We start from the raw sequence: 25833 nt of genomic DNA on the forward strand, positions 1-25833 counted from the left end.
AGACCTTGGACAGGAGTGATGGGGATAGGACGGGGGAGGAGAGATAGATTAGGGTATCATCAGCATAAAGGTGGTAATGAAAACCATAGGAGCTGATGAGGGTGCCCAGAGAGGTGGTGTAGAGGGAGAAGAGGAGAGGGCCAAGGACTGACCCTTGGGGAACACCGACTGGCTGCGGGGTAGTAGGAGAGGAGGAGCTCGGAGTGGAGACGGAGAAGGAGCGATCGGAGAGGTATGAGGTGAACCAGGAGAAGACCGTGCCAGTGATGCCAAAGGAGCGGAGGGTGTTGAGCAGGAGAGGGTGGTCAACAGTGTCAAAGGCAGCCGACAGATCAAGCTGGATGAGGATAGAGAAGAGGCCTTTTGATTTAGCCGATAGTAGATCGTTAGTGACTTTGGTCAGGGCAGTTTCAGTACAGTAGAATGCTCTCTACATGGCATACTGGTCAGTACAACGCTCTCTATATGGCATACTGGTCAGTACAACGCTCTCTATATGGCATACTGGTCAGTACAACGCTCTCTATATGGCATACTGTACAGTAGAATGCTCTCTATATGGCATACTGGTCAGTACAACGTTCTCTATATGGCATACTGGTCAGTACAACGCTCTCTATATGGCATACTGTACAGTAGAATGCTCTCTATATGGCATACTGTAAAGTAGAATGCTCTCTATTGGGCATACTGTAAAGTAGAATGCTCTCTATATGGCATATTGGACAGTAGAATGCTCTCTATGCAGCATTCTGGCCATTAGAATGCTCTCTATGTGGCAAACTGTACATTATAATGCCCTCTATATGGCATACTGGTCAGTACAATGCTCTCTATGTGGCATACTGTACAGTAGAATGCTTCCTATAGGCTTTTAAAGGGGCAGGGTGCAGCGGCCTGTGAAATAATCCTAGCTGGAACACTATGGTCAGCACAATGCTTTCTATGTGGCATACTGTACAGTAGAATGCTTCCTATATGGCATACTGTACCATAGAATGCTCTCTATATGGCATACTGGTCAGTAGAATGCTCTTTATATGGCATACTGATCAGTAGAATGCTCTCTGTATGGCATACTGGTCAGCAGAATGCTCTCTATATGACATACTGGTGAGTACAACACTCTCTATATGGCATACTGGTCAGTAGAACACTCTCTATATGGCATACTGGTCAGTACAACACTCTCTATATGGCATACTGGTCAGTAGAATGCTCTCTATATGACATACTGGTCAGTACAACACTCTCTATATGGCATACTGGTCAGTACAACACTCTCAGTGGAATGCTTCCTATATAGCATACTGAACCATAGAAAGCTCTTTATATGGCATACTGATCAGTAGAATGCTTTCTATATGGCATACTGGTCAGTACAATACTCTCTATGTGGCATAATTTACAGTAGAATGCTTTCTATATGGTATACTGTACATTAGAATGCTCTCTATATGGCATACTGGTCTGTAGAATGCTCTATATGGCATACTGGTCAGTAGAATGCTGTCTATATGGCATACTCGTCTGTAGAATGCCGTCTATACGGTATCTGGTCAGTAGAATGCTCTCTATATGGCATAATGTACAGTAGAATGCTCTCTATATGACATACTGGTCAGTACAACTGACCGGTATGTCAGCACTTCTGGTCTCTCAGCGGAATTCAGCAGCTTTTAAAGGGGCAGGGTGCGGGTAGGGTGCAGTGTATGGGGGAGGGTACCATTGTTTGGGGAGGGTGGATGCAGGGTGCCGTCTCTGGGGGAGAGTGGGGGTAGGGTGCAGTGTCTAGGAGAGGGTAGGGGTAGGGTGCAGTGTCTGGGGGAGGGCAGTGTGTAGGGGAACTGGGTGCAGTGTCTTGGGGAGGGTGGGGGTAGGGTGCAGTGTCTATGCAGTGTCTGGGAGAGGGTAGGGGCAGGGTGTAGGGGAGAGTGGGGGTAGGGTGCAGTGTCTGGGGGAGAGTGGGGCTAGGGAGCAGTGTCTATGCAGTGTCTGGGGGAGAGTAGGGGCAGGGTGCAGGGGAAGCTGGTGCATTGTCTGGCAGAGGGTGGGAGCAGGGTGTAGGGGAGGGTGGGGGTAGGGTACAGTCTCTATGCAGTGTATGGGGGAGGGCAGGGACAGGGTGTAGGGGTCAGGAAGCTGGGTGCAGTGTCTGGGGGAGGGTGCAGTATCTGGGGAAGGTGAGAGCAGGGTGTAGGGGAGGATGGGGGTAGGGTGCAGTGTCTAGGGTAGGGTGCAGTGTCTATGCAGTGTCTGGGGGAGGGAAGGGGCAGGGTGTAGGGGAGGGTGTGTGCAGTGTCTGGGGGAGAGTGGGGGTAGGGTGCAGTGTCAGGGGGGGGGTAGGGGCAGGGTGTAAGGGAGGGCATGTGCAGTGTCTGGGGGAGAGTGGGCGTAAGGTGCAGTGTCAGGGGGGGTAGGGGCAGGGTTTAAGGGAGGGCGTGTGCAGTGTCTGGGGGAGAGTGGGGGTAGGGTGCAGTGTCTATGCAGTGTCAGGGGTAGGGGAGGGTGTGTGCAGTGTTTGAGTAGGGTGCAGTGTCTATGCAGTGTGAGGGGGAGGGTAGGGGCAGGGTGTAGGGGATGGTGTGTGCAGTGTCTGGGGGAGAGTGGGGGTAGGGTGCAGTGCCTATGCAGTGTCAGGAGAGGGTAGGGGAGGGTGTGTGCAGTGTCTGGGGGAGGGTGGGGGTAGGGTGCAGTGTCTATGCAGTGTCAGGGGAAGGGTAGGGGCAGGGTGTAGGGGAGGGTGTGTGCAGTGTCTGGGGGAGAGTGCAGTGCCTATGCAGTGTCAGGGGGAGGGTAGGGGCAGGGGAGGGTGTGTGCAGTGTCTGGGGGAGAGTGGGGGTAGGTTGCAGTGTCAGGGGGAGGGTAGGCGCAGGGTGTAGGGGAGGGTGTGTGCAGTGTCTGGGGGAGAGTGGGGGTAGGGTGCAGTGTCAGGGGGAGGGTGTGTGCAGTGTCTGGGGGAGAGTGGGGGTAGGGTGCAGTGTCAGGGGAAGGGTAGGGGCAGGGGAGGGTGTGTGCAGTGTCTGGGGGAGAGTGGGGGTAGGGTGCAGTGTCAGGGGGAGGGTAGGCGCAGGGTGTAGGGGATTGTGTGTACAGTGTCTGGGGGAGAGTGGGGGTAGGGTGCAGTGTCAGGGGAAGGGTAGGGGCAGGGGAGGGTGTGTGCAGTGTCTGGGGGAGAGTGGGGGTAGGGTGCAGTGTCAGGGGGAGGGTAGGCGCAGGGTGTAGGGGATTGTGTGTACAGTGTCTGGGGGAGAGTGGGGGTAGGGGAGGGTGTGTGCAGTGCCTGGGGGAGAGTGGGGGTAGGGTGCAGTGTCAGGGGGAGGGGCAGGGTGTAGGGGATTGTGTGTACAGTGTCTGGGGGAGAGTGGGGGTAGGGGAGGGTGTGTGCAGTGCCTGGGGGAGAGTGGGGGTAGGGTGCAGTGTCAGGGGGAGGGTAGGCGCAGGGTGTAGGGGATTGTGTGTACAGTGTCTGGGGGAGAGTGGGGGTAGGGTGCAGTGTCAGGGGGAGGGGCAGGGTGTAGGGGAGGGTGTGTGCAGTGTCTGGGGGAGAGTGGGGGTAGGGGGCAGTGTCAGGGGGAGGGTGTGTGCAGTGTCTTTGGGAGAGTGGGGGTAGGGTGCAGTGTCAGGGGGAGGGTGGGGGTAGGGTGCAGTGTCAGGGTAGGTGTAGGGGAGGTTGTTTGCAGTGTCTAGGGGAGGGTGGGGATAGGGTGCAGTGTCAGGGGGAGGGTAGGGGCAGGGTGCAGGGGAAGCTGGGTGCAGCCTCTGGGTACCACTTCCCCTCATCCTGATGAATCCATGGCAACGGCTGCCCGTGACGTAACACGCACAGTGACCGCGCCCGTCTGTCAGACTGGCCCCGCCCAGCTTCTGATTACCCCGCCCCGTCATGCAGCGTACGCTCCGCCTATCTCGTATAGCCTCAGCAGTTCGGCCCTCCTCTTTCTAGATCCGAAGCGCTACGCCCCGCCCCCTTACGTTTGTTGCTGTATAGCACCAGTGCTTCGAGACCCTATCCCCGCCCCAGGCCCGTCTCCGCCCACCCAGCATCCACAGCAACCCCGGCCCCGCCCCTCTGCTGAATAATGCAGCAGCTCCGTGAGTCACAGTGAGGGATGAGGGAGCCGGAGCCGCCGCCTCTCCCCTGCTCTCCTCCCCGCCAGTGTCAGCAGCAGCAGCCGCAGAGCCCGGCCCTCAGCTCAGCCACCATGATGGAGGAGATAGACCGCTTCCAGGTGCCCACTGTGCACTCCGAGATGCAGCCGCTGGTGAGTGGCATCGCCCGGGGCCGCTCCCCGCTGTTATTGTGGCCTAGGGTGGGGGCATCGGACCGTGGGGGTGTCAGAGTGGGGGGCAGGAGACCTGGGGGTGTCAGGGATGGGGGGCAGGGGGTGTCAGGGATGGAGGGCAGGGGACCAGGGGGGAGTCAGGGATGGGGGCAGGGGACCAGGGGGAGTCATGGATGGAGGGCAGGGGAGTCAGAGAAGGAGGGCAGGGACTAGGGGGTGTCAGTGATGGGGGCAGGGGACCAGGAGGTGTCAGTGATGGGGGCAGGGGACCAGGGTGTTTAGGGATTTGGGATCAGAGGGTGTCAGGAATGAAAGACAGGGCCTCCAGGGGTGTTCTGGATGGGGTAGGGACAATAGAGTCTTTATTTACCATGAACCTGTCCTACATTGTTATTTGTTTACTTGCTCATCTATGTATTGTCAGGTGCTGCAGAACCCCTGTGGTGCCAAATAAATAATTACACTAGAGGGTTAGGGTCATCCTGTTACCCTGCCCCCCATCCCTGACACCCGACAAGAGGTGTCAGGGATGGGGGGCAGGATAACAGGTTTTGCCAGGGTTTGGGAGCAGAGGCACATGGGGTGTCAGGGATGTGGCAGAGGAGTGAGGGTGCCATGGATGTGTTGGAGGTGGCAGGGATGAGGAGATAGGGCAGGGGCACAGGGTGGCAGGGAAATGATTGGCATTATGGATGGAGGTAGGGGGTGGCAGGTTTGGGAATAGTTCTCCCCCTGTGTGACACCTGCAGGGGGCTTGTTGTGGGAGTGCAGTGAGGATCCTGTACCTGTACTATGGGCCCAGCACTGTGCCATTCCCGCGGTCTCCTCCTGTGTGACACCTGCAGGGGGCTTGTTGTTGTGGGAGTGCTGTGAGGATCCTGTACCTGTACTATGGGCCCAGCACTGTGCCAGTCCCGCGGTCTCCTCCTGTGTGACACCTGCAGGGGGCTTGTTGTGGGAGTGCAGTGAGGATCCTGTACCTGTACTATGTGCCCAGCACTGTGCCATTCCCGCGGTCCCCTCCTGTGTGACGCCCGCAGGGGGCTGCTTGTGGGAGTGCAGTGAGGATCCTGTACCTGTACTATGGGCCCAGCACTGTGCCATTCCCGTGGTCTCCCCCTGTGTGACGCCCGCAGGGGGCTTGTGGGAGCGCAGTGATGATCCTGTACCTGTACTATGGGCCCAGCACTGTGCCATTCCCGTGGTCTCCTCCTGTGTGACACCTGCAGGGAGCTTGTTGTGGGAGCACTGTGAGGATCCTGTTCCTGTACTATGGGCCCAGCACTGTGCCATTCCCGCGGTCTCCCCCTGTGTGACGCCTGCAGGGGGCTTGTTGTGGGAGCGCAGTGAGGATCCTGTACCTGTACTATGGGCCCAGCACTGTGCCATTCCCGCGGTCTCCTCCTGTGTGACACCTGCAGGGGGCTTGTTGTGGGAGTGCTGTGAGGATCCTGTACCTGTACTATGGGCCCAGCACTGTGCCATTCCCGTGGTCTCCTCCTGTGTGACACCTGCAGGGAGCTTGTTGTGGGAGCGCTGTGAGGATCCTGTACCTGTACTATGGGCCCAGCACTGTGCCATTCCCGCGGTCTCCCCCTGTGTGACCCCTGCAGGGGGCTTGTTGTGGGAGCGCAGTGAGGATCCTGTACCTGTACGATGGGCCCAGCACTGTGCCATTCCCGCGGTCTCCTCCTGTGTGACCCCCGCAGGGGGCTTGTTGTGGGAGTGCAGTGAGGATCCTGTTCCTGTACTATGGGCCCAGCACTGTGCCATTCCCGCGGTCTCCTCCTGTGTGACGCCCGCAGGGGGCTTGTTGTGGGAGTGCTGTGTGGATCCTGTACCTGTACTATGGGCCCAGCACTGTGCCATTCCCGCGGTCTCCTCCTGTGTGACCCCCGCAGGGGGCTTGTTGTGGGAGCGCAGTGAGGATCCTGTACCTGTACTATGGGCCCAGCACTGTGCCATTCCCGCGGTCTACCCCTGTGTGACGCCCGCAGGGGGCTTGTTGTGGGAGCGCTGTGTGGATCCTGTACCTGTACTATTGGCCCAGCACTGTGCCATTCCCGCGGTCTCCCCCTGTGTGACACCTGCAGGGGGCTGGTTGTGGGAGCGCAGTGAGGATCCTGTACCTGTACTATGGGCCCAGCACTGTGCCATTCCCGCGGTCTCCTCCTGTGTGACGCCCACAGGGGGCTTGTTATGGGAGTGCAGTGAGGATCCTGTACCTGTACTATGGGCCCAGCACTGTGCCATTCCCGTGGTCTCCCCCTGTGTGACACCTGCAGGGGGCTTGTTGTGGGAGTGCTGTGAGGATCCTGTTCCTGTACTATTGGCCCAGCACTGTGCCATTCCCGCGGTCTCCCCCCTGTGTGACGCCCAGCAGGGGACTTGTTGTGGGAGTGCAGTGAGGATCCTGTACCTGTACTATGGGCCCAGCACTGTGCCATTCCCACGGTCTCCTCCTGTGTGACGCCCGCAGGGGGCTTGTTGTGGGAGTGCTGTGAGGATCCTGTACCTGTACTATGGGCCCAGCACTGTGCCGTTCCCGTGGTCTCCTCCTGTGTGACGCCCGCAGGGGGCTTGTGGGAGCGCAGTGAGGATCCTGTACCTGTACTATGGGCCCAGCACTGTGCCATTCCCGCGGTCTCCTCCTGTGTGACACCCGCAGGGGGCTTGTTGTGGGAGCACTGTGAGGATCCTGTACCTGTACTATGGGCCCAGCACTGTGCCATTCCCGCGGTCTCCCCCCTATGTGACACCTGCAGGGGGCTTGTTGTGGGAGCGCAGTGAGGATCCTGTACCTGTACTATGGGCCCAGCACTGTGCCATTCCCGCGGTCTACCCCTGTGTGACGCCCGCAGGGGGCTTATTGTGGGAGTGCAGTGAGGATCCTGTACCTGTACTATGGGCCCAGCACTGTGCCATTCCCGCGGTCTCCTCCTGTGTGACACCTGCAGGGGCTTGTTGTGGGAGTGCAGTGAGGATCCTGTACCTGTACTATGGGCCCAGCACTGTGCCATTCCCGCGGTCTCCTCCTGTGTGACACCTGCAGGGGCTTGTTGTGGGAGCGCAGTGAGGATCCTGTACCTGTACTATGGGCCCAGCACTGTGCCATTCCCGCGGTCTCCTCCTGTGTGACACCTGCAGGGGCTTGTTGTGGGAGCGCTGTGAGGATCCTGTACCTGTACTATGTGCCCAGCAATGTGCCATTCCCGCGGTCTCCCCCTGTGTGACACCCGCAGGGGGCTTGTGGGAGCGCAGTGAGGATCCTGTACCTGTACTATGGGCCCAGCACTGTGCCATTCCCGCGGTCTCCTCCTGTGTGACACCTTCAGGGGGCTTGTTGTGGGAGCGCAGTGAGGATCCTGTACCTGTACTATGGGCCCAGCACTGTGCCATTCCCGCGGTCTCCCCCTGTGTGACGCCCGCAGGGGGCTTGTTGTGGGAGTGCTGTGAGGATCCTGTACCTGTACTATGGGCCCAGCACTGTGCCATTCCCGCGGTCTCCCCCTGTGTGACGCCCGCAGGGGGCTTGTTGTGGGAGTGCTGTGAGGATCCTGTACCTGTACTATGGGCCCAGCACTGTGCCATTCCCGCGGTCTCCCCCTGTGTGACGCCCGCAGGGGGCTTGTTGTGGGAGTGCTGTGAGGATCCTGTACCTGTACTATGTGCCCAGCACTGTGCCATTCCCGCGGTCTCCTCCTGTGTGACACCTGCAGGGGCTTGTTGTGGGAGCGCAGTGAGGATCCTGTACCTGTACTATGGGCCCAGCACTGTGCCATTCCCGCGGTCTCCTCCTGTGTGACACCTGCAGGGGGCTTGTTGTGGGAGTGCAGTGAGGTTCCTGTACTATGGGCCCAGCACTGTGCCATTCCCGCGTTCTCCCCCTGTGTGACCCCTGCAGGGAGCTTGTTGTGGGAGCGCTGTGAGGATCCTGTACCTGTACTATGGGCCCAGCATTGTGCCATTCCCACGGTCTCCCCCCTATGTGACACCCGCAGGGGGCTTGTTGTGGGAGCGCTGTGAGGATCCTGTACCTGTACTATGGGCCCAGCACTGTGCCATTCCCGCAGTCTCCCCCCTATGTGACACCTGCAGGGGGCTTGTTGTGGGAGCGCAGTGAGGATCCTGTACCTGTACTATGGGCCCAGCACTGTGCCATTCCCGCGGTCTACCCCTGTGTGACGCCCGCAGGGGGCTTATTGTGGGAGTGCAGTGAGGATCCTGTACCTGTACTATGGGCCCAGCACTGTGCCATTCCCGCGGTCTCCTCCTGTGTGACACCTGCAGGGGCTTGTTGTGGGAGTGCTGTGAGGATCCTGTACCTGTACTATGGGCCCAGCACTGTGCCATTCCCGCGGTCTCCCCCTGTGTGACACCCGCAGGGGGCTTGTTGTGGGAGTGCAGTGAGGATCCTGTTCCTGTACTATGGGCCCAGCACTGTGCCATTCCCGCGGTCTCCCCCTGTGTGACGCCCGCAGGGGGCTTGTTGTGGGAGTGCAGTGAGGATCCTGTTCCTGTACTATGGGCCCAGCACTGTGCCATTCCCGCGGTCTCCTCCTGTGTGACACCCGCAGGGGGCTTGTTGTGGGAGCACTGTGAGGATCCTGTACCTGTACTATGGGCCCAGCACTGTGCCATTCCCGCGGTCTCCCCCCTATGTGACACCTGCAGGGGGCTTGTTGTGGGAGCGCAGTGAGGATCCTGTACCTGTACTATGGGCCCAGCACTGTGCCATTCCCGCGGTCTACCCCTGTGTGACGCCCGCAGGGGGCTTATTGTGGGAGTGCAGTGAGGATCCTGTACCTGTACTATGGGCCCAGCACTGTGCCATTCCCGCGGTCTCCTCCTGTGTGACACCTGCAGGGGCTTGTTGTGGGAGTGCAGTGAGGATCCTGTACCTGTACTATGGGCCCAGCACTGTGCCATTCCCGCGGTCTCCTCCTGTGTGACACCTGCAGGGGCTTGTTGTGGGAGCGCAGTGAGGATCCTGTACCTGTACTATGGGCCCAGCACTGTGCCATTCCCGCAGTCTCCCCCTGTGTGACACCTGCAGGGGGCTTGTTGTGGGAGTGCAGTGAGGATCCTGTTCCTGTACTATGGGCCCAGCACTGTGCCATTCCCACGGTCTCCTCCTGTGTGACACCCGCAGGGGGCTTGTTGTGGGAGCGCAGTGAGGATCCTGTACCTGTACTATGGGCCCAGCACTGTGCCATTCCCGCGGTCTCCCCCTGTGTGACGCCCGCAGGGGGCTTGTTGTGGGAGCGCAGTGAGGATCCTGTACCTGTACTATGGGCCCAGCACTGTGCCATTCCCGCGGTCTCCCCCTGTGTGACCCCCGCAGGGGGCTTGTTGTGGGAGCGCTGTGAGGATCCTGTACCTGTACGATGGGCCCAGCACTGTGCCATTCCCGCAGTCTCCCCCTGTGTGACCCCCGCAGGGGGCTTGTTGTGGGAGTGCTGTGAGGATCCTGTACCTGTACTATGGGCCCAGCACTGTGCCATTCCCGCTGTCTCCTCCACTGTGACACCTGCAGGGGGCTTGTTGTGGGAGTGCAGTGAGGATCCTGTTCCTGTACTATGTGCCCAGCACTGTGCCATTCCCGCGGTCTCCTCCTGTGTGACCCCCGCAGGGGGCTGGTTGTGGGAGCGCAGTGAGGATCCTGTACCTGTACTATGGGCCCAGCACTGTGCCATTCCCGCTGTCTCCTCCACTGTGACACCTGCAGGGGGCTTGTTGTGGGAGTGCAGTGAGGATCCTGTACCTGTACTATGGGCCCAGCAATGTGCCATTCCCGCGGTCTCCCCCCTGTGTGACCCCCGCAGGGGGCTTGTTGTGGGAGCGCAGTGAGGATCCTGTTCCTGTACTATGGGCCCAGCACTGTGCCATTCCCGCGGTCTACCCCTGTGTGACACCTGCAGGGGGCTTGTTGTGGGAGCGCTGTGAGGATCCTGTACCTGTACTATGGGCCCAGCACTGTGCCATTCCCGCGGTCTCCCCCTGTGTGACACCCGCAGGGGGCTTGTTGTGGGAGTGCAGTGAGGATCCTGTTCCTGTACTATGGGCCCAGCACTGTGCCATTCCCGCGGTCTCCCCCTGTGTGACGCCCGCAGGGGGCTTGTTGTGGGAGTGCAGTGAGGATCCTGTTCCTGTACTATGGGCCCAGCACTGTGCCGTTCCCGCGGTCTCCCCCTGTGTGACGCCCCCAGGGGGCTTGTTGTGGGAGTGCAGTGAGGATCCTGTACCTGTACTATGGGCCCAGCACTGTGCCATTCCCGCGGTCTCCTCCTGTGTGACACCTTCAGGGGGCTTGTTGTGGTAGCGCTGTGTGGATCCTGTACCTGTACTATGGGCCCAGCACTGTGCCATTCCCGCGGTCTCCTCCTGTGTGACACCTGCAGGGGGCTTGTTGTAGGAGCGCAGTGAGGATCCTGTTCCTGTACTATGGGCCCAGCACTGTGCTATTCCCGCGGTCTCCTCCTGTGTGACACCTGCAGGGGGCTTGTTGTGGGAGCGCAGTGAGGATCCTGTACCTGTAATATTGGCCCAGCACTGTGCCGTTCCCGCGGTCTCCCCCTGTGTGACGCCTGCAGGGGGCTTGTTGTGGGAGCGCTGTGAGGATCCTGTACCTGTACTATGGGCCCAGCACTGTGCCAGTCCCGCGGTCTCCTCCTGTGTGACACCTGCAGGGGGCTTGTTGTGGGAGCGCTGTGAGGATCCTGTACCTGTACTATGGGCCCAGCACTGTGCCATTCCCGCGGTCTCCTCCTGTGTGACACCTGCAGGGGGCTTGTTGTGGGAGCGCTGTGAGGATCCTATACCTGTACTATGTGCCCAGCACTGTGCCATTCCCGCGGTCTCCTCCTGTGTGACACCTGCAGGGGGCTTGTTGTGGGAGCGCAGTGAGGATCCTGTTCCTGTACTATGTGCCCAGCACTGTGCCATTCCCGCGGTCTCCTCCTGTGTGACACCTTCAGGGGGCTTGTTGTGGGAGCGCTGTGTGGATCCTGTACCTGTACTATGGGCCCAGCACTGTGCCATTCCCGTGGTCTCCTCCTGTGTGACACCTGCAGGGGGCTTGTTGTGGGAGCGCAGTGAGGATCCTGTACCTGTACTATGGGCCCAGCACTGTGCCATTCCCACGGTCTCCTCCTGTGTGACGCCTGCAGGGGGCTTGTTGTGGGAGTGCTGTGAGGATCCTCTACCTGTACTATGGGCCCAGCACTGTGCCATTCCCGCGGTCTCCTCCTGTGTGACACCCGCAGGGGGCTTGTTGTGGGAGCGCAGTGAGGATCCTGTTCCTGTACTATGTGCCCAGCACTGTGCCATTCCCGCGGTCTCCTCCTGTGTGACACCTGCAGGGGGCTTGTTGTGGGAGCGCAGTGAGGATCCTGTACCTGTACTATGGGCCCAGCACTGTGCCATTCCCGCGGTCTCCTCCTGTGTGACACCTGCAGGGGGCTTGTTGTGGGAGTGCTGTGAGGATCCTGTACCTGTACTATTGGCCCAGCACTGTGCCATTCCCGCGGTCTCTCCCCTATGTGACACCTGCAGGGGGCTTGTTGTGGGAGTGCTGGGAGGATCCTGTACCTGTACTATTGGCCCAGCACTGTGCCATTCCCGCGGTTTTCTCCTGTGTGACCCCCGCAGGGGGCTGGTTGTGGGAGCGCAGTGAGGATCCTGTACCTGTACTATGGGCCCAGCACTGTGCCATTCCCGCTGTCTCCTCCACTGTGACACCTGCAGGGGGCTTGTTGTGGGAGCGCAGTGAGGATCCTGTACCTGTACTATGGGCCCAGCACTGTGCCATTCCCGCGGTCTTCCCCTGTGTGACACCTGCAGGGGGCTTGTTGTGGGAGCGCAGTGAGGATCCTGTTCCTGTACTATGGGCCCAGCACTGTGCCATTCCCGCGGTCTCCTCCTGTGTGACACCTGCAGGGGGCTTGTTGTGGGAGTGCAGTGAGGATCCTGTACCTGTACTATGGGCCCAGCACTGTGCCATTCCCGCGGTCTACCCCTGTGTGACACCTGCAGGGGGCTTGTTGTGGGAGCGCTGTGAGGATCCTGTACCTGTACTATGGGCCCAGCACTGTGCCATTCCCGCGGTCTCCCCCTGTGTGACACCCGCAGGGGGCTTGTTGTGGGAGTGCAGTGAGGATCCTGTTCCTGTACTATGGGCCCAGCACTGTGCCATTCCCGCGGTCTCCCCCTGTGTGACGCCCGCAGGGGGCTTGTTGTGGGAGTGCTGTGAGGATCCTGTACCTGTACTATGTGCCCAGCACTGTGCCATTCCCGCGGTCTCCCCCTGTGTGACGCCCCCAGGGGGCTTGTTGTGGGAGTGCAGTGAGGATCCTGTACCTGTACTATGGGCCCAGCACTGTGCCATTCCCGCGGTCTCCTCCTGTGACACCTTCAGGGGGCTTGTTGTGGGAGCACTGTGTGGATCCTGTACCTGTACTATGGGCCCAGCGTGTGGTGGACCTCCTCGCATTACCTGCCACAGCTGGAGATATCTGTGTACATACATACATACATACATACATACATACATACATACATACATACATACATACATACATACATACATACATACACAGTATACATACATACACAGTATACATACATACAATATAATATTCTGCGTGTGGTGGGCCTCCTCGCATTACCTGCCACAGCTGGAGATATATGTGTACATACATACATACATACATACATACATACATACATACACAGTATACATACATACATTATAATATTCCGCGTGTGGTGGGCCTCCTCGCATTACCTGCCACAGCTGGAGATATCTGTGTACATACATACATACATACATACATACATACATACATACATACACAGTATACATACATACATACATACAATATAATATTCCGCGTGTGGTGGGCCTCCACGTATTACCTGCCACAGCTGGAGATATCTGTGTACATACATACATACATACATACATACATAATATAATATTCCGCGTGTGGTGGGCCTCCTCGCATTACCTGCCACAGCTGGAGATATCTGTATACATACATACATACATACATACATACATACATACATACATACATACATACATACATACATACATACATACATACAATATAATATAATATTCCGCGTGTGGTGGGCCTCCTCGCATTACCTGCAACAGCTTGAGATATGTGTCCATACATACATACATACACAGTATACATACATACAATATAATATTCCGCGTGTGGTGGGCCTCCTCGCATTACCTGCCACAGCTGGAGATATCTGTGTACATGCATACATACATACATACACAGTATACAAACATACAATATAATATTCCGCGTGTGGTGGGCCTCCTCGCATTACCTGCCACAGCTGGAGATATCTGTGTACATGCATACATACATACATACATACATACACAGTATACATACAATATAATATTCTGCGTGTGGTGGGCCTCCTCGCATTACCTGCCACAGCTGGAGATATCTGTGTACATGCATGCATGCATACATACATACATACATACATACACAGTATACATACACAGTATACATACAATATTATATTCCGCGTGTGGTGGGCCTCCTCGCATAACCTGCCACAGCTGGAGATATCTGTATACATACATACATACATACATACATACATACAATATAATATTCCGCGTGTGGTGGGCCTCCTCGCATTACCTGCCACAGCTGGAGATATGTGTCCATACATACATACATACATACAATATAGTATTCCGCGTGTGGTGGGCCTCCTCGCATTACCTGCCACAGCTGGAGATATCTGTGTACATACATACATACATACATACATACATACATACATACACAGTATACATACATACACAGTATACATACATACATTATAATATTCCGCGTGTGGTGGACCTCCTCGCATTACCTGCCACAGCTGGAGATATCTGTGTACATACATACATACATACATACATACACAGTATACATACATACACAGTATACATACATACAATATAATATTCTGCGTGTGGTGGGCCTCCTCGCATTACCTGCCACAGCTGGAGATATCTGTGTACATACATACATACATACATACATACATACACAGTATACATACATACACAGTATACATACATACATTATAATATTCCGCGTGTGGTGGGCCTCCTCGCATTACCTGCCACAGCTGGAGATATCTGTGTACATACATACATACATACATACACAGTATACATACATACATACATACAATATAATATTCCGCGTGTGGTGGGCCTCCACGTATTACCTGCCACAGCTGGAGATATCTGTGTACATACATACATACATACATACATACAATATAATATAATATTCCGCGTGTGGTGGGCCTCCTCGCATTACCTGCCACAGCTGGAGATATCTACATACATACATACATACATACATACATACATACATACATACATACATACAATATAATATAATATTCCGCGTGTGGTGGGCCTCCTCGCATTACCTGCCACAGCTTGAGATATGTGTCCATCCATACATACATACATACACAGTATACATACATACAATATAATATTCCGCGTGTGGTGGGCCTCCTCGCATTACCTGCCACAGCTGGAGATATCTGTGTACATGCATACATACATACATACACAGTATACAAACATACAATATAATATTCCGCGTGTGGTGGGCCTCCTCGCATTACCTGCCACAGCTGGAGATATCTGTGTACATGCATACATACATACATACACAGTATACATACAATATAATATTCCGCGTGTGGTGGGCCTCCTCGCATTACCTGCCACAGCTGGAGATATCTGTGTACATGCATGCATGCATGCATACATACATACATACATACACAGTATACATACACAGTATACATACAATATAATATTCCGCGTGTGGTGGGCCTCCTCGCATTACCTGCCACAGCTGGAGATATCTGTGTACATGACATTTGGGGCTTACCCTCATGGACTGATTCTGTGTTGCCTGCGCGGAGGTAAATGTGACTTCCTGCTGTCTATGTGCTGGTCCTCTGCTGTGTTACTGCCGCAGGACATTGGATGGTGCCCATCACGTAGTGCGCCAGTCATCAGCTGCAGGTGGAGATGCGGCTGAGTTCTGCACTACATATGGGTGTGTGTGCTGCGATGTAGAGCCCGCGCGGCTCTGAGGGTCACGTGGTCTCTCTTACGGCCATTGTATGGTGACACTGAGCATCCTACCGCTATGGCAGATATTATATATGTATGCGGATAAGCGGCGCACAGCAGGACGGTATTGGTGGCTGTGGTATTGGTGGTGGTGGTATTGGTGGCTGTGGTATTGGTGGTTGGGGTATTGGTGGCTGTGGACGTTCTACTTCATCTTCTTTCCCATCTTGTTGCTGGGAGTCATTGTTTCTGCAGATATCTGGGGTCAATAGCATATAGCCGACATGCTCAAGGTTGACGCAGACAAAAGGCTGAAACAATGGAAATTTTTGTAATTTATCATTTTTACTTCACAGTCTGTGTGGCCTCTAGTCCGGAACGCAGTGAGACCCCTTGGCCGGAGCACGGCGAGGGAAGCAGGACACTAATTTGCCATCCGTGTGATGGAATCATGAGTGGTCCATTTCCACATCAGCTTTGTGTCTATGTTGACGCTGTCGGCCATTTATGCCGTAACCGTTACCTTTGGAGGATGTCCTTATTCCGCCCTCCATAAGTACATTGCAACAGTTGCGGTTTTGTAACTTTTATTTTACTAGAATCAGCTTTAAGCTTGAACTGATTTATTAAATAAGAAAGTTCTAGACTCATTATCCGACCATATTATTATCATGTACCTGAGTACTCCGTTCTGTCACATGTGAGTATCGGGTACAGTCTGTCTAGCGGGCAGAAGCCGATAGTAGCACCAAGCCCAGGTGGCAGATGCCAGTAGTCTGTATGTGTCTCCTCTCTCGTCCTATCCCTGCGATGTAACGACTGCGACATTGGGTTGTGATGGTGCCACGGTGCGAATAGAGTTTAGCCTGTAACATTACAGACCTAGGGGTTTATTCTAGTTCATTCTTTCTGACAAAATCCTTCTTAGATGGACAAAACCATGTGCACTGCAGGGGGGCAGATGTAACATGTGCAGAGAGAATTAGATTTGGGTGAGTTATTTTGTTTCTGTGCAGGGAAAATACTGGCTGCATGATTTTACACTGCAATATAGATCTCACTTTGAAGAAAAACCCCACCCAAATCTAATTCTCTCTGCACAAGTTACATCTGCCCCACCCGCAGTGCACATGGTTTTGTCCATCTAAGAAGGATTTTGTCAGAAAGAATGGACTAGAATAACCCCCCATGTGTTCAGTTCCTGATATAACGCTGCTCTCTGACCTCATTATACAGAGCCTCAGTTGCGTTGGTTATTACCATCATTATTTGTAACAGGTTCGCCGTTCAGATAGGACACAGCAGGCAGTTTCCAGTATTTCTGCATATACTAATGACATACATGTCACAAATTCACTTTACAAACAATCAAAGAAAGATATTTGTCCATGCAGCGCTCCGTGGAGGGTTCATTTACCTGGCTATAGGGATGCCAATCCTGGGGCATTTTTTCAATCATGATTGAAGAATGCTCAATCTTGGAATTTGCATCCCTAAAAGAACAGCCCCCACCCCCCTCCCCCAAATGAACTTACTTGGGGGCAGGTGGAGGCAATGGGTGCCGGGCGGCTGATCTTCTGCAGTGTAGCCAGGAGCGGGATGCGGGAGGGTTCCTGCGACTTTATGCCGCCTGTGCAGTGTGACCTATGACCAAATCACACTGCGCAGGCCGCACGCCGGGATCGGGAACAGCCGGGCAGCAGAAGTGCTCAGACGCTGCCCGGCATTACACTGCACATGCGCAGTCTACTCCCGAAATCCCGGGATAAGACACTCCAATGCCGGACATTTTGGGGCTGGATCCCGCCGATGCCGATCCTGGGATTGACCGCCCTACATGGCTGAAATGGACTCTCTGAGGCTGGATGCTCCTTAGCCCTTTACAGGGTTCTCTGGTGGAACCAAGCCTGTTTTACCACCTAGTGTATATGCTGGGCATGTAGGGGCATCGCTGGTGACGTGTCCACGTGTCTCCTGCCAACCTCATTAGCGTTATATACGTTGTGGCGTCATTGGCTCCCCCATACAGAGAGTGATGATGTTAATGATGTTATTAGTGGAACACTACATGCGCTATAGTAATGTTTGTGTTTGTCCATATGCAGTTCTCTTGTTATTAATAGGGTAATATGGCTGCTGGCCCCGCCTCCTGTGTGTACATTATATCAGCGACCGCCGGGTGCTGTATTGTAGTATTACATTCTCTGGGATCTTTGGAGAGAGACAAAGGGGCCAATTCAGACACATTCGCAGCAGGCCGAATTCCACCCCCGTCCCCGATGGTGGGGTTTGCACATTCCCGAATATGCCCATGTGCAAACATCAGGGCGGGAATGGGGCAGAAGCAGGGGAACGCCAGCCGGTTGATGCCTGTTTGGGGCGGGGAGGGGGCAGAAGCAGGGGAACGCCAGCCGGTTGATGCCTGTTTGGGGCGGGGAGGGGGCAGAAGCAGGAGAACTCCAGCCTGTTGTTGTCTGCTTAGGGCGGGGAGAGGGCAGAAGAAGGGGAACACCAGCCGGTTGATGCTTTTTTGGGTGGGAATGGGGCAGAAGCAGGGGAACGCCAGCCTTAGTGTTCACTCTAGGATTTTTTAGGGCAGGGTGCTGACCACCGAGCAAGGCTCATGTTTCAATCGGGAGGGCACTTCAAACTGGCAGCACATTTACATACCTCTCCCCTTTGATGCGGCAGTAGGAGGGATGCTCACATGCGCTCTGAAGAAGTGCAGAAGATTTTGAGGGCGTGGCCTATACTCAACACTCCCATGCCCCCATTTTTGCCACTGTGGGGCATGACCAGGTGGGATGCGGGAACGTCCCCAAAAACCATGACGTTCCCGCAGAAAGCTTGACAGTTTGGAGGTATGTATTTATAACCCCCTCCCCCCAAGTAGTGCCCTGCACAAGATGCCCCCAGTAGTGCCTTGATGCCCGCAGTAGTGCCCTGCACAAGATGCCTGCAGTAGTGCCCGGCACAAGATGCCCCCAGTAGTGCCCTGATGCCAGCAGTAAGACACATACAGTATAATACCCCCCAGCAGCAGTAATAACTCACCACCACTGCCTGGCCTCTTCTTTTGCTGCCTCCTTGAGGGGAGAAGTCGAGGTCGCTCTTCTCCCACCACACTGGGTGACCCCGGCAGCCAATCACTGACCCCGGCTTCAGGCAGCCACCAATTGGCGCCACATTAAAAATATAGAATCTACCTCCTGGGTCCCTACAGCCAGGCTGCCGCTGTGCTGCCCTGCAAACTATTTGGCCGGGTGGGTCTCTTTGTGGCCAGTTAAAGCACATGCCAGTCCGTCCCTGCTGAGCTGATCACAGCAGAGGGGATCGCACAGCGCTGAGTGGGAGAGGAGGCGTGGTGAGCAGGGAAATGGGAGAGCAGTGCGGCAGGGGGGACGGCAGATGCATTTTACAGCTGACAGCCGCTCACACCAGAGAAGGTGAGTGGCCTGTCAGCAATCGTGGCGTGGGGGCGGAGCGTAGCTGGAAGAGCTTACATGCTGCTCTGAGTTTAGCAGCATGTCAGCCACATCCCGCCCCCGCCGTGCTGAGAGGCTGCTCCGCCCTGACCTATTGATGAGCGCGGCTGTCAGCCTATCGGCGGCCAGGCACAAGGGCGCATTCATAGCTTGGAAAAAGGGCAGGGTGCAGCGTCCATCAAAAGGAAGCTAGCGGGAACGCTAAGCCTGTTGTCTGCTTAGAAAGGGGGCAGAAGCAGGGGAACTGCAGCCTGTTGATGTCTGTTTGGGGTGGGAATGGGGCAGAAGCAGGGGAACTGCAGCCTGTTGATGTCTGTTTGGGGCAGGAAGGGGGCAGAAGCAAGGGAACACCAGCCTGTTGATGCCTGTTTGGGGCAGGAGCAGGGGAACGGCAGCATGTTGATGCCTGTTTGGGGCTGACATAATGTCCGATCTGAAACCACATTTTGCACTTTGCACATATTTCTTCCAATATTATTCATCATATTAATTGCGCAGGGTGCCGTGTGCCTTTGCCGTGGTGTTTTAACGCCAGCAACTGCACCCAAATTAGCGCAAAAGGGCTCAGTACCCGTTAGGGGCAGTGATCACATTTGTGAAAATTCCATCTGCCGCAAAGTGCGCCCGCTGCTGCCTGGATTTACACTCATGAAATGTAACTCAATTAATAGACTTGACCCCCTATAACCGGTGCTGTACTGTGGGCAGCGGCGCTGTGCACTATATACAGCTAGTTATAGATTATTTTAGTATTTGTTTTTCCCCCGGTGTAATTATTTCTGTTTGGTGCAATACTTTACTGTAGCTAATTGGGACTCATCTGTAATTAGCAGACGCCCCTTGTCGGACGTCACTCATTGGTCCCTCTCACGGGGCTTGCGAATGGGTGTGTGTGGGTACACAAGCGGCTACTTCCCATTGAATGCTTCTCCTCTTCCTGCCGCTTGCAGCCGCCACCTAGCCCTGGACTCACGCGGTAGCTGCGGGGAAAACTAAGCATGCTTATACCTGATGGGGGCGGGAGCTTTATATCGTGTCCGCCCCTAGCAGACCTAAGCACGTGACTCCCAGTATTTCATTGTGCGCACCCCCCGCTTTTGCGCTCCCGCCCCCTGTCACTCAGGCTGCGAGCACCTTGCAAACACAGACATTTGCCAAAGGTCCACACAGCTGGGCCCTGCGCCTGCACATTGCAGACAATTACTAGTATAGCGGAGGGATTTTGTGGCCAGCACCAATTATTGTAAGATTCAGTAGGAGCAGGTTACCGCAAAAACTGGCTGCCGCCTCTCTGTGTAGGCGCAACCTCTGTAGTTACGGGACTCTTGTGGCGTTTTACCATTTGCCGACACAATGTAATAACTGGCTGCCATTATACCTGGCCTCCCTGTCACTGCTCTGACACTGTGATACCAGAGGCCATGCAATATTAATGTGCATTTATCATCGGGACGGAGACGGGAGACAGATGTGTGCGCTGCATAATAATGTCCCCTCTGTCTGTGCAGATCCATCATCCCCATTGCTGTAAGTTACAGGGGGCAGAATCGGACAACTGAAACTATTGAGGCCCAATCCCAGAGCTGCGCGTCACAGGTTTCACTCATAGGTCCCTCTCCCGGGGCTCCGTGTCACAGGCATCACTCATAGGTCCCTCTCCTGGGGCTGCGCGTCACAGCTGTCACTCATAGGTCCCTCTCCCGGGGCTCCGTGTCACAGCTGTCACTCATAGGTCCCTCTCCCGGGGCTCCGTGTCACAGCTGTCACTCATAGGTCCCTCTCCCGGGGCTCCGTGTCACAGCTGTCACTCATAGGTCCCTCTCCCGGGGCTCCGTGTCACAGCTGTCACTCATAGGTCCCTCTCCCGGGGCTCCGTGTCACAGCTGTCACTCATAGGTCCCGCTCCCAGGGCTCCGCGCCACAGCCGTCACTCATAGGTCCCGCTCCCGGGGCTCCGTGTCACAGCTGTCACTCATAGGTCCCTCTCCCGGGGCTCCGAGTCACAGCTGTCACTCATACGTCCCTCTCCCGGGGCTCCGTGTCACAGCTGTCATTCATAGGTCCCGCTCCCGGGGCTGCGCGTCACAGCCGTCACTCATACGTCCCGCTCCCGGGGCTGCGCGTCACAGCCGTCACTCATACGTCCCGCTCACGGGGCTGCGCGTCACAGCCGTCACTCATACGTCCCGCTCCCGGGGCTGCGCGTCACAGCCGTCACTCATACGTCCCGCTCCCGGGGCTCCGTGTCACAGCTGTCACTCATAGGTCCCTCTCCCGGGGCTCCGAGTCACAGCTGTCACTCATACGTCCCTCTCCCGGGGCTCCGTGTCACAGCTGTCATTCATAGGTCCCGCTCCCGGGGCTGCGCGTCACAGCCGTCACTCATACGTCCCGCTCCCGGGGCTGCGCGTCACAGCTGTCACTCATACGTCCCGCTCCCGGGGCTGCGCGTCACAGCCGTCACTCATACGTCCCGCTCCCGGGGCTGCGCGTCACAGCCGTCACTCATACGTCCCGCTCCCGGGGCTGCGCGTCACAGCTGTCACTCATAGGTCCCGCTCCCGGGGCTGCGCGTCACAGCCATCACTCATAGGTCCCGCTCCCGGGGCTCTGTGTCACAGCTGTCACTTATAGGTCCCGCTCCCGGGGCTGCACGTCACAGGCGTCACTCATACGTCCCGCTCCCGGGGCTGCGTGCTACAGCCGTCACTCATAGGTCCCGCTCCCGGGGCTGCGTGCTTCAGCCGTCACTCATAGGTCCCGCTCCCGGGGCTCCGTGTCACAGGCGTCACTCATAGGTCCTGCTCCCGGGGCTCCGTGTCACAGCCGTCACTCATAGATCCCGCTCCCGGGGCTCCGTGTCACAGCTGTCACTCATAGGTCCTGCTCCCGGGGCTCCGTGTCACAGCTGTCACTCATAGGTCCTGCTCCCGGGGCTCCGTGTCACAGCTGTCACTCATAGGTCCCGCTCCCGGGGCTGCACGTCACAGGCGTCACTCATACGTCCCGCTCCCGGGGCTGCGTGCTACAGCCGTCACTCATAGGTCCCGCTCCCGGGTCTGCGTGCTACAGCCGTCACTCATAGGTCCCGCTCCCGGGGCTCCGTGTCACAGGCGTCACTCATAGGTCCTGCTCCCAGGGCTCCGCGCCACAGCCGTCACTCATAGATCCCGCTCCCGGGGCTCCGTGTCACAGCTGTCACTCATAGGTCCTGCTCCCGGGGCTCCGTGTCACAGCTGTCACTCATAGGTCCTGCTCCCGGGGCTCCGTGTCACAGCTGTCACTCATAGGTCCCGCTCCCGGGGCTCCGTGTCACAGCTGTCACTCATAGGTCCTGCTCCCGGGGCTCCGTGTCACAGCTGTCACTCATAGGTCCCGCTCCCGGGGCTGCACGTCACAGGCGTCACTCATAGGTCCCGCTCCCGGGGCTGCACGTCACAGGCGTCACTCATAGGTCCCTCTCCCGGGGCTGCACGTCAAAGGCGTCACTCATAGGTCCCTCTCCCGGGGCTGCACGTCACAGCTGTCACTCATAGGTCCCGCTCCCGGGGCTCTGTGTCACAGCCGTCGCTCACAGGTCCCTCTCCCGGGGCTGCACGTCACAGGCGTCACTCATAGGTCCCGCTCCCGGGGCTGCACGTCACAGGCGTCACTCATAGGTCCCGCTCCCGGGGCTGCACGTCACAGGCGTCACTCATAGGTCCCGCTCCCGGGGCTCTGTGTCACAGCCGTCACTCATAGGTCCCTCTCCCGGGGCTGCACGTCACAGGCGTCACTCATAGGTCCCGCTCCCGGGGCTGCACGTCACAGGCGTCACTCATAGGTCCCGCTCCCGGGGCTGCACGTCACAGGCGTCACTCATAGGTCCCGCTCCCGGGGCTGCACGTCACAGGCGTCACTCATAGGTCCCGCTCCCGGGGCTCCGTGTCACAGCCGTCGCTCACAGGTCCCTCTCCCGGGGCTGCACGTCACAGGCGTCACTCATAGGTCCCGCTCCCGGGGCTGCACGTCACAGGCGTCACTCATAGGTCCCGCTCCCGGGGCTGCACGTCACAGGCGTCACTCATAGGTCCCGCTCCCGGGGCTCTGTGTCACAGCCGTCACTCATAGGTCCCTCTCCCGGGGCTGCACGTCACAGGCGTCACTCATAGGTCCCGCTCCCGGGGCTGCACGTCACAGGCGTCACTCATAGGTCCCGCTCCCGGGGCTGCACGTCACAGGCGTCACTCATAGGTCCCGCTCCCGGGGCTGCACGTCACAGGCGTCACTCATAGGTCCCGCTCCCGGGGCTCCGTGTCACAGCCGTCGCTCACAGGTCCCTCTCCCGGGGCTGCACGTCACAGGCGTCACTCATAGGTCCCGCTCCCGGGGCTGCACGTCACAGGCGTCACTCATAGGTCCCGCTCCCGGGGCTCCATGTCACAGACGTCACTCATAGGTCCCGCTCCCGGGGCTCTGTGTCACAGCCGTCACTCATAGGTCCCTCTCCCGGGGCTCCGTGTCACAGCTGTCGCTCATAGGTCCGCTCCCGGGGCTCTGCGTCACAGCTGTCACTCATAGGTCCGCTCCCGGGGCTCCGTGTCACAGCCGTCACTCATAGGTCCCTCTACCGGGGCTCCGTGTCACAGCTGTCACTCATAGGTCCCGCTCCTGGGGCTCTGTCACAGCCGTCACTCATAGGTCCGCTCCCGGGGCTCTGCGTCACAGGCGTCACTCATAGGTCCGCTCCCGGGGCTCCGTGTCACAGCTGTCACTCATAGGTCCCGCTACCGGGGCTCCGTGTCACAGCCGTCACTCATAGGTCCCTCTCCCGGGGCTCTGTGTCACAGCTGTCACTCATAGGTCCCTCTCCCGGGGCTCCGTGTCACAGCTGTCACTTATAGGTCCCGCTCCCGGGGCTCCGTGTCACAGCTGTCACTCATAGGTCCCGCTCCCGGGGCTCCGTGTCACAGCTGTCACTCATAGGTCCCTCTCCCGGGGCTCCATGTCACAGCTGTCACTCATAGGTCCCTCTCCCGGTTCACCAACCTTAATACAGAATGATGTTAGTGGGCCTAGGCAATAAGTATTACTACAGCAGTTACACAGGGCCTGTGGCTACGCTGATACTGTGTGGGGCCCCTGGGGGGCAGGAATGACCCAGCTATGGAGGTGGTGTGTCTAGTGTCCACCAACCATTCCCAGGTAATCCCCACCCCTGCAGATTCTCTGCTTTCCGAGCATTATCTGCATACTGGGCGGCAATGATGGCTGCAGACTGATGATATATCAGTCATCACTAATACGAGTGTATCATACTGCATTGCCCATAGGATATCTGGAAAACATGCCGCTGTACAGGTTCCTGAATACAGATTTCCATCTGCCAGTCACTGGGTTTAGCTCTGCAGGCTAGTGAACCCTTCCCCAGGCCCATTGTCACTGCTCCCAAGGCATGACTCCGTGCTGTCTTATACACATGTATTGTGTTGTGGCACTGGAGGGGTTAATGCCGCCTGCTTGCCTACAGCAGCTGCAGCTTCTTCTTCTCAGAGGGGGACATTGCTCACAGGGCCTGTGGAGTTTACTCACTTACAGCAGGTAAAAGTGCCCGGGTGGCACAAGGCCCGTCTCCAGATTCATAACAAAAGGGTTATAGCTGGCAGGACAGCCACACTGGAAACTGTGTATAAGGATGGCACAACCGTCAGTACGGCCACACTGGAAACTGTGTATAAAGATGGCACAACCGGCAGTACGGCCACACTGGAAACTGGTATAAAGATGGCACAACCGTCAGTACGGCCACACTGGAAACTGTGTATAAAGATGGCACAACCGTCAGTACGGCCACACTGGAAACTGTGTATAAAGATGGCACAATCGTCAGTACGGCCACACTGGTAACTGTGTATAAAGATGGCACAACCGTCAGTACGGCCACACTGGTAACTGTGTATAAAGATGGCACAACCGGCAGTACGGCCACACTGGTAACTGTGTATAAAGATGGCACAACCTGCAGTACGGCCACACTGGTAACTGTGTATAAAGATGGTACAACCGGCAGTACGGCCACACTGGTAACTGTGTATAAAGATGGCACAACCGGCAGTACGGCCACACTGGTAACTGTGTATAAAGATGGCACAACCGGCAGTACGGCCACACTGGTAACTGTGTATAAAGATGGCACAACCGTCAGTACGGCCACACTGGAAACTGTGTATAAAGATGGCACAACCGGCAGTACGGCCACACTGGTAACTGTGTATAAAGATGGCACAACCGGCAGTACGGCCACACTGGAAACTGGTATAAAGATGGCACAACCGGCAGTACGGGAACACTGGAAACTGTGTATAAAGATGGCACAACAGGCAGTACGGCCACACTGGAAACTGTGTATAAAGATGGCACAACCGGCAGTACGGCCACACTGGAAACTGTGTAGAAAGATGGCACAACCGGCAGTACGGCCACACTGGTAACTGTGTATAAAGATGGCACAACCGGCAGTACGGCCACACTGGTAACTGTGTATAAAGATGGCACAACCGGCAGTACGGCCACACTGGTAACTGTGTATAAAGATGGCACAACCGGCAGTACGGCCACACTGGTAACTGTGTATAAAGATGGCACAACCGGCAGTACGGCCACACTGGAAACTGTGTATAAAGATGGCACAACCGGCAGTACGGTCACACTGGAAACTGTGTATAAAGATGGCACAACCGGCAGTACGGCCACACTGGAAACTGTGTATAAAGATGGCACAACCGGCAGTACGGCCACACTGGAAACTGTGTATAAAGATGGCACAACCGGCAGTACGGCCACACTGGTAACTGTGTATAAAGATGGCACAACCGGCAGTACGGCCACACTGGTAACTGTGTATAAAGATGGCACAACCGGCAGTACGGCCACACTGGTAACTGTG

General features: G+C 56.5%; 1 protein-coding gene across 2 annotated transcripts in view; it reads left to right on the top strand.

The window, feature by feature from the left end:
• The first annotated feature begins 4075 nt into the window (after window positions 1-4075).
• FAM219A (family with sequence similarity 219 member A) overlaps window positions 4076-25833 on the top strand; it is a 72875-nt gene continuing 51117 nt past the window's right edge. Inside the window, exon 1 of one of the 2 annotated variants that reach the window (XM_083155456.1) lies at window positions 4076-4265. In XM_083155456.1, coding sequence (XP_083011582.1) covers window positions 4113-4265 — 153 coding nt within the window. In that variant the 5' untranslated portion in view covers window positions 4076-4112. The remainder of the gene's footprint in view (window positions 4266-25833) is intronic. The other variant, XM_083155455.1, reaches the window with a different exon arrangement.

The sequence above is a fragment of the Crinia signifera genome, chromosome 1, assembly GCF_055691185.1.
Source record: "Crinia signifera chromosome 1, ASM5569118v1, whole genome shotgun sequence".
Classification (NCBI taxonomy): Eukaryota; Metazoa; Chordata; class Amphibia; order Anura; family Myobatrachidae; genus Crinia; species Crinia signifera.